Source organism: Diachasma alloeum, unplaced genomic scaffold, assembly GCF_001412515.2.
Source record: "Diachasma alloeum isolate Michigan unplaced genomic scaffold, Dall2.0 Dall_scaffold_09875, whole genome shotgun sequence".
NCBI lineage: Eukaryota > Metazoa > Arthropoda > Insecta > Hymenoptera > Braconidae > Diachasma > Diachasma alloeum.
Window position 1 is genome coordinate 26,646 of NW_021682642.1, and position 9,840 is coordinate 36,485.

A 9,840-nucleotide genomic window follows, 5' to 3' on the forward strand; every position below is an offset into this window, starting at 1 on the left:
GTGATTATGTGTTACGAGCTCATTTTAGTGAAAATTTGGCGTTTTTAATTGCAGTAAGTGCCAAAAAAGTAAGTAAAAAAGTTTTGAATCAAAACGATGTAAAATTTGTCCTTTAGAATTTAAGCTTTCTTGTTTTTTGGAATTGAATAAATTACATGAAATTACTAGAGATAATTTCAGTGTAGATTTTTTACATCAATAGAATTTTTTTCGACAGTCTGACAACAATGGAAATAATTATAATCGATTATTTATTTCAGCCGTGCGTTGGCGGGTAATGTCGCTCGCCGGGCGATGACAGTACCGCTTAGTGTGAGGGCAATACCGTGCAGTGAGTGACAGGCTGGACTGCCGGCTGGCAAAGCTACTGGACGTCACAGTCGGTTTTCGTCATTTGTAACCGGTTTAATAAGTTGAGAAGGTAAAAATAAGATATCCCTTAAGTGAAATTAAAATTTAATTCATCCATTGAAGCTGCTCAAGTCTCATTAAAGAGGAAACCGACAGACAAGTTATGTTCATCTGTTGATCCCTCGATCATTTCATGAATTGATGGTTTTTTCGTCTTTTTTACAGCATGCCATGGAAGAAGAAGCCTGAAGAGTTGAAGAAAAGAGGAAAGTGGAGAGATAACGATTTGTATTCAGCACTGGAGGCCGTTGCCAATGGTGCATCTACTAACAAAGCTGCAGTGGAATATGGTGTGCCTGCCACTACTATTCGAGACAGGATGAAATCTGGAGAGCTATCCGCACCTCGCATGGTTCGGCATGCAATTTTCACGGTCGATCAAGAGCACCAAATGACCGAAGAAATTAAAATTCTCGCAAAATTATACTATGGATTGACACCACTGCAAATCCAGAAAGCAGCTTTTGACTTCGCCGAGAAACACAAGATCCCTCACACCTTCGATCGAGAAAAACAAGTCATAGGACGTGCGTGGTTCGACGGGTTTATTCGGAGGAATCCAACGCTCGCCGTACGTACACCAGAGAACACAAGTTTCAACCGCATAACAGCCTTCAATAACGAGGGAGTCGCACTATTTTTCGATCGCTGGGAACAGGAGCTGAGGAAATATAATTTCCTCCCTTCAAGGATCTATAATATGGATGAAACACGGATTTCAGTCATACCTGAGACGGTGGCAATCGTCGCGGAAAAAGGACAGAAAATAGTGGGCACTGGCTGCGAGTGGCGAGCGAGGAAGAAATGTCACGGTGATATGTGCTAGTAACGCAGCAGAAAGTACGTTCCAACCATGTTCATTTTCCCTCGTAAATGGATGGCTCCAGGATTACAGAGTGGTGGCCCTAGTGACGCAATCTATCATTGCTCTGCTAATGATTACTCTAATTTGGCTTTATTTCTCATTTGATTGGAACATTTCGTTCATCACAAACGTCCTTCCAAGGAAAATCCCATCGCACTCATTCTCGATAATTACGACAGCCACATATCTATCGAAGTTTACAATTTTTGTTGTCAGAATGGAATTGTACTGGTAACGTTGCCTCCACATTTATCTCACCGGATGCAGCCACCAGATGTGAGCTTTTTTGGGCCTTTGAAGAGCGCATTCAAGAGAGAAATTAACTTATTCTTAAAGCAAACAAAAGGACAACGAATTACTGTTTTTGATTTGGCTCCAGTGTTTCACAAGGCTTACGTTTCGGTTACTTCGATGAAAAATGCTACTTCAGGATTTGAAGCCTCCGGAATATGGCCGCTGAACAGAAATATATTCTCTCATGAAGATTTTATGGTTGCCGAGGTTTTGAGTGCGCTTTCCAGCAGCTCTACCTCCAGTGAACGGTTTGGATGACGCAGAAAATGATATTCTGACATTAGACGTCCCAGTTCTCGTTTCGGACGGTGATTATTCCAGCCTGTTGTCTTCACTGCTTCCAGAAGAGTGAAATAATACGACAGAACCTGAAGAAGCTGCACAACCAGTTCACAGCGAGGCACTAGAGGAAAATACTGAGATCGATGGGCTTGGAGAGTTAGACGTCGGACTTGCTTCTCCAATTTCTCCAGTTTCCCTTGCTGAATCTTCCAATGATCAGAATGGGGCTAGACCAAGAGAAAGTCAGTCGCTCGTCGATAGGCTTGTAAAAGATGCAGTTGTACAGTTGCCGATACGAGCTTACGGGGAGTTCACCCATTTAGTGTTGTTTAGGGAAGGATTGATAAGGGTTTCTTCTCAGCAACACCAGTTAAAAATTGCAGGCGGCTGTATCTTCGATACAGCTGTAATTATACGTGGATACGTCCATAGTCTTTCCTTTCTCTAATTTCCTAGAAACTCCTTGCATTCTTGAGTTCTTGAATTCTCTCGAATTTTCTAGAAACTCCTTGAATTCCCTCGAATTTTCAAGAAACTCCCTGAATTTCCTCGAAATGTCTAGAAACTCCCTAATTTTTTGCGAAATTTCAAGAAACTTCCCGAATTACCTCCAAATATCTAGAATTTTCTAGAATTCCGATAGATGGCGCTGCACATAAGGATCGTTTCCCAAAATTACCCCCCATAGTGAAACCATAGACGCATTCACATAAATAAGAGTGATATAATTAACTGAGACGAATAATTGAATATAAAATCAAACTAATAATTGGTTCGGCATTGCGTGCACCGCTAAGATTTTTGGCGAGGTGTAGACATCCGTGCAAGTCCAACTCATCCCGTACTTTTATTGTTCCAGAGCAAACGCTATTTGTAGTTCAAAATATTTGACAAGCACTTTCACGATTTGAGTATCTAATACAAAAAATGAAGTCACTGACAGTGCCACTATACCAAATAAGTACCACTTACTATCAAATAACTTCTTCTTCGAAGCTGGATTTCTATTACACCGTGTGACTGCTTACTAGTCAGCATCAGGCTCTTGGACTTCTTTTTGTCAAGAAAATATTGACTAAATAAAAACTGACATGTGCGTGTTTGCAAACGTCACGTCATCATGTTTTCCACAGATAAAACTCATTAAAGAGCTGTCAAAATTTATCGACTTCGCTTTCCGCTGCTGACTAGAACATGGCCCAAATCAGCACTACTTATACGTGAAACGACAGTCGAAAACATGAGTTTTGCTTCAATAATTTTAATTTTCATATGAACTTAAAAGAATGAATCTTATTAAATATTTCACAAATTTGCTGATTTATCAATAACAACATATATGGAGATCTCCTGCGAATTAGTTGATGGTGTTAAAAAAGATTGCAATTTTTCACTTGAAATTTCAAGAGTAATTCCGCTGCGGTGTCAGCGAATAATAACAAAGTTGTCGGAAACAGTCATTCGAATTGAAGATGAGCTAAAATTCGTTCCCAATGGTTGTTACGGTGTCCCTTGCAGCCGGCGTTCTGTGGATAATCGCAGACTCGTTCCACAGGGTTGTAATGTAGAGAGGGAGGGCACTTAAGAACGTGCGGTGTCCTAAAGTGGCACTTGCAGAATTTATTGCAGTCTTGATGTGGCAGTTGGACAGCCTCAGTTGGATTTCTCTGCGAGCATTTGCCAATACATCCGTGGGTGTCATCATCAGATATAGGATCATTTGAACTATGAGAACCATGACGATTTGACTTGTTCAATTCTTCTAAAAGTCCCTCACTTCCATCTGATATTCTGACATAGAAATCATGAGTAATAATTGTAGCTTCTGGCTTCATGGTTCCCAACGAATTGTTGCAACCCGAAAATCCAGGGGAATCGCAGACACGAAGATTTGGATTGAATTCAAGTCCCGGTACACAGTTCGCCAATTTCTTTTGTCCCCTATCGCATATGTAGAACATGGAGCAGCTGGTTTCGTGAGGAATTAGTGTTCTGTTGCTGTCTTGAGGACAATCCGATGATTTCGGAGTGGTAGAAGTCACTGGAGGAAGCGGTGTCGTTTCTTCCTTCACAGTGCAGCCAGCTGACTCTGGCCAGTCACACAGCTGCTGTCTCGGGTTAAAATGAAGCCCTGCGGAGCAGGACTTTGATTTTTTCTCTCCTTCAACACATTTGTAGTACAAAGTGCAATCTGTTGGATGTGCAATTCGGGCGGACAAACCGGAATCACCAGTCGGGCATTCGGTGGGGATAACTTCGAGGGTGGTGGATGAGGGTTCCTTTTGAGATGGTGGTTTTGAACAATCGGCATTCTCAGGTTTGTCACAGGCGTCAATCTTCGGATTGAAGTGAGTTTTGTCGGGACATTGGTGAAGGATAAGTCCTGCCTTTGAACAGATGTAGTACTTATCACAGCTGCACTCGTGGGAATAGAATTGTCCGTTTTTGGAACCGCTGGGTGGACATGAATCTGAGACATCTGGTTTCGTCGGTTTTGGAGTCGTTGTGGGAGAGGACGGCCGTTCAGTAGAGGGATGTGTAGCTTCCGTAATATCTTCGGATGTAAGCCACTCGGTCGTCGTGAGCAAGCTATTGTTAGGGTCTGTAGTAGTAGAATGACTGGTACTACCTGCCGTTGTTGGTCTCTGCGTAGGCTTTCCAGTCGTTGTAGGTAATTCAGTACTAAGATGAGTAGTACTTTCCGTAGTTGACTCGGAGGTAGGTCCTTGTGTTGTCGCAGGCCGTTCAGTAACAGAATTAGTAGCACCATCTCCTGTGATTGGTCTATGTGTAGACTTTTCCGTCGTTGTAGATGATTGAGTACTAAGATGAATCGTACTTTCCGTACTTGATTCGGATGTAGGCCCCTCCGTCGTTGTGGATAAGCTAACATTGGGGTGTGCAGTACCGCCCGTACTTGTATCGGTTGTAGGCTCCTCAGTCATTACAGGCCACTCAGTCGATTGAGTAGTACTACCTTCTGTTGTTGGTCTCAGCGTAGATTTTTCAGTTGTAGGTGATTCAGTACTACGATGAGTACTACCGTCTATACTTGATTCATGTGTTGACTTGTCAGTCGTTGTAAAGCCTTCAGTAGTGGGTTGTGTTGTAATTTTTATGGTGGATTCGTGACTGGGCCCTTCAGTCGCTGCTTCGGTGGTTGGATGCGTAGTGGCTTCCGTTGGTTTGTTTGTAGAATTTCTAGGCGTTGTAGGTAAATCAGCAGTTGATGGTGTGGTACCATCTGTAGATGACTTGGTTGTACTCGAATTTTCAGTCGTTGTTAGTTCTTCAGGAGTAGATTGCGTAGTATTTCCTGTGGTTGTTGGCCTATCTGTAGACTTTTCGGTCGTTGTAGATAATCCAGTAGTCGAATGCGCAGTACCTTCAGTAATTGATTCAGTCTGATGTCCAGTTGTAGATAATTCTGTGCCAGAATAAGTAGGACCTACTGTGCTTGATTCAGATGTAAGTTCTTCGGTCGTTGAAGACGAACTAGTATTAGGGTTTCCCGTACATTCTGTACTAGGTTTTTGCGTAGGAACTTCAGTTGTTGTAGGCCATCCGGTGCTAGGACTTATAACACCCTCCGTAGAAGGTGTGTATGTGGGTTGCTCAGTGGATGAAGTCCATCCAGTAGATTGTGCTGCTGTTTCTGTAGTCGATTCGAGTGGTTCCTGTGGCGTTGAAGGCCGTTGAGTGGTTTCACGTGGGGTCCCTTCCGTAGTCGGTCTCTGGCTAGGATTTTCAGTTGTTGTCGCTAGATCAGTAGTAGAGGGTATAGTACCTTCTGAAATTGGTTCATGTGTAGGATGCTCAGTCGTTTTAGAATCTGTTGTAGAATCTATGTTACCCTCTGTTGTTGGTTGGTTTGTAGACTTCTCGGTCGTTATAGGCTCCTCAGTTGTTTGAGAATCCGTAGTAGAGTCTGTATTACCTTCTGTTGTTGGTTGATTTGTAGGCTTTCCAGTCATTGTAGGTTCCTCAGATGTAAAATCTGTAGTCGGGGGAGTGCTACGCATTGTTGTTGGTTGGTTTGTCGGCTTCCCAGTCGTAGAATCCGTAGTCGAATTTATGGGACCGTCTGTTGTCGGTTGACTTGTAGGCTGTCCAGTAATTGTAGGCTCCTCAGTCATTGTAGAATCCGTATCTGGATCTGTGTTACCTTCTGTTGTTGGTTGATTTGTAGGCTCCCCAGTCGTTGTAGGCTCTTTACTCGTGGTAGAATTTGCAATTGGCTCATCTGTTGGCTTTTCAGTCGTTATAGGATCTTCAGTAGGTATATGCGTCGTACTTCCTTCTGCAGGTGCATCCGTTGTATTTTTATTTGTACAGCCAGAACTGCGCGGCCAATCGCACACTTGTAATTTTACATTGAAGTAGAGACGATTTTCGTTACTGTCCATCAACGCACACTGCATAAGGATCTTCCTTCCGTTGGAGCATGCGTAGAATTTAGTGCAATCTGACTCATGTGCAAGGAAAACGGATTTCCCTACTGAGTCCACTTTCGGACATTTAGCAGGAATTTTATCTTCGCTGGAGTTTCCAGGCGTGGTAGCTTCTGTAGTTGTTCTATCCATCGCAGACTGTCCAGTTGTAGATAATTCAGTGGTACAGTTTCCAGGATCTTCTGTATTTGGTCTTGTTTGGTTTCCAATCATTGCTGGTGATTCAGTAGCTACATCTGTAACACCATCGTCAGTTGGTCTGTCTGTAGGCTTCTCAGTCGTTGTTGATCTTTCAGTAGGTGCATGCGTCGTACTCCCTCCAGGAGGTCCATCCGTCGTATTTTTATTCGTACAGCTAGAACTACTTGGCCAATCACACATTTGGAGTTTCACATTGAAGTACAAGCGATTTCCATCACCATCCATTAACGCACACTGCATAAGTATCTTTCGTCCATTGGAGCATGCATAGAATTTCGTGCAATCTGACTCATGGGCAAGGAAAACGGATTTCCCTACTGAGTCCACTTTGGGACATTCAGTTGGAATTTCAGCTTCGCTGGAGTTACGAGGCGTGGTAGCTTCTGTAGTTGTCCTATCCATCGTAGGCTGTCCAGTTGTTGATAATTCAGTGGTAGGGTTTGCAGGATTTTCTGTAGTCGGTCTTGTTTGGTTTCCAATCGTTGTGGGTAATTCAGTATCTGCATCTGTAACACCACCTTCAGTTGGTCTGTCTGTAGGCTTTTCAGTCGTTGTTGGTCCTTCAGTAGGCACATGCGTCGTATTCTTATTCGTACAGCCAGAACTACTTGGCCAATCACACACTTGTAGTTTCACATTGAAGTACAAGCGATTTCCATCACCATCCATCAACGCACACTGCATGAGGATCTTCCTTCCGTTGGAGCATGCATAGAATTTCGTGCAATCAGATTCATGGGCAAGCAAAACGGTTCTACCCACTGCATCAACTTTAGGACACTCAGTTACATTCACATCTTCACCAGAGCCTTCCACTCCATCAGTCTGTACAGTAGCAACGTTATCAGTATACACAGCGAGCAGTAGTCCTGCGAGACACACAGAGGCGACCCAGTGCCCTTCACAGAAAAAAATGAAAATCAAATTCAGTAATAATAACTATAAAGACGTAGAAAATCTCAGAGATGAGATCCACCGAAATTTCCTTCTCGATTTTCCCGGTGATATTTTTGTATTGCATTCATTTCCATTGTCATGTGGGTCTGAAAATAGAAATTTCATTAAATATTCCATAACTTTATTGATTGCCCGATGGCTTGGCGCAGTGGGTAAGTTCGTTGCCTCACATGCGAAAGGTTCCGAGTCCAAATCCCGGCCGGGTAGAATGGTGCGATCTAACCATTTAAAGTCTTGATCATCATCGCAGTTTACCCTAACCGGGTCGAAGCGATGTAGAATAACAATAAAAAAAATAACTTTATTGATTCATGAGTAACAACATACACCAAGTTCCATGTAAATTAATTGTTGTTGAAAATTTTAAGATTTGTTTTTACTTGGCATAGATGTCTTTACTTGACATCTAACAGTACAGAAAAATCAATTTTGTACGGTCTACAGTTTTAATTTCGAAGTGTTGACGAACAGGAATCAAAAGGGCTATTTGCACCGGGACTTCAAGTCGCACCAAGTTCGGCTAAGTTTATGTTAATACCTGGCCAAGTCTCGAGAGTTGGGCATGAGTAGCCGTAAACTGTGAAATTTATCGGTAAGAGTTTTGGAAATTTCTAACAAGTAACTTTTCCGCTGACATTTCAAAGAGGTTTCTCATTGAAAAATCAGTAAAAACTGGAAATTTCAATTTAATTATTCCAGGAAAATTACGAAGAATCAGGAAAATTCAAAGAAATCTCTCCTTGAATTCCGGATTCCTCTGGATTTTCAGAGAATTCTTTTAAAAATTCCTAGAATTCCCTAAAAATTCAAGAAAATTGGGCACTGAATATTCATTTTCACTTGAAAATTCATGTACACTGTGGAATTTCCGCCTTCGTAACGCTAAAAAAATAGAACTTTGCTAGAATTTTCAGAGAAACTTGAAAATCCATTGACTTTTTCCCCTTAAATTGAATTCAAGGTCTTTTTCCGGTCAAAATTTTTTAACAGTATAGCCATACTTTGAACAACTTGAGGTCCTAGTGTAAAAAGCCCCAAAATAGACAGGGAAACACAGGTAATTAGATAATATAGCAACTCCAATTTTTTCAGGATACTGGTAGGTAAATAGTATAGTTATTATGTTAATATTGCAGTATTTCAACACATATTGTGCTGGGAACTGGTTGCTATAAATGAATGTAACCTCTTTGAGCTATCACACCTATCACATACATTCTCATGTAGATTTACGAGACTTCCCATTCCACGCTTTCCCTTCTAAAAGCAGTTTTATAAATTTCAATTATGAGGTGTTCATATCAATTCAACGTGTAGTGAAGCACTTATCATAACATATCAAGCTTCACCAGCACTCAGCATTACCCAGGGTTCGCGTCGGGGACGCCTGGTATGAACCCCACAAAGGTCATAATTTGACCCAGTCGCCCCTTCAAGTGATTTTTTACTTATTTGGGTCTGACTCAATTTTCTTGTTGATTTCATTTTCTTTTATTGTTAAATAACGAAATAATGCAATTTCTTCGAAAAAATTTTTGGAGCAGTTATATACTCTAATTACCGAAACACACGCAAAACACCGTCTCATTTGCCCTAGGTTTTCCTTACAAATTCTCATAAAATAATCGCAACACCGAAGATCGAAACACCCACCACACATTTTATTTAAATTTTTCGATTCACAAAGCAACTCACGAATCGAAATGAAGAAGTAGATTCTCTACATTATCAACTACTTACGTTTCATTATTACTGTCCAAATAACAATTGCACTTTAACTACGGAAAAATAGGGTTCGCTGAAGGGTGGATAACTGATCAGGTCCAACTGACAGCTCATTTTATATAAAGATAGGTCTTATCATACCGTGGCGATTATCATATCTAACATCACAAAAGTGAATACACACACGTTGATGTTTACAAACTGCAGTGAATTAATTTACGTGAAAAACAGAATTTCCCCGAAGTAAGTACATCAAACGTAGAGATTGAATTGATTATTTGTGCATGGACTATCACCTGAATATCTGTATCCAACTGATTACCATAGTCAGAATAATATTCGATAAAATAGTCTAGACCCACCCCCTCCCCCACTGACTTATGTCCTCAACTTTATCGTAACATTTTTCTCATAGATATCATTATTGATTGCAGTACGTAATAGATATTATGAGAAAATTGTTAATCACCTTTCATTGCCAAATGGAGATATGCGACTGAGAAGTATTCCGATACTATCAGGCTTAAACCAGTAAATACTTTTTCGTAGTATTTGATAAACATTCGATCGAGTTGAGTTGTAGGACAACAATACCTTTCCAGAAAAAACTACAATCGTCTAATGTTCATATAGCACTAGAAGGAATTAATCACG

At 41.2% G+C, this 9,840-nt stretch overlaps 1 protein-coding gene across 1 annotated transcript; it reads right to left on the reverse strand.

The window, feature by feature from the left end:
* Positions 1-2,556: 2,556 nt before the first annotated feature.
* LOC107046982 (mucin-2-like) lies at positions 2,557-9,277 on the reverse strand. The gene is made up of 2 exons (XM_015269710.1): positions 9,202-9,277; positions 2,557-7,403 (listed from the first exon to the last, which is right to left on the reverse strand). The coding sequence occupies exons 1-2, from the start codon at positions 9,206-9,208 to the stop codon at positions 3,310-3,312; spliced, it is 4,101 nt and encodes a 1,366-aa protein (XP_015125196.1). The 5' UTR covers positions 9,209-9,277; the 3' UTR covers positions 2,557-3,309.
* Positions 9,278-9,840: the final 563 nt, after the last annotated feature.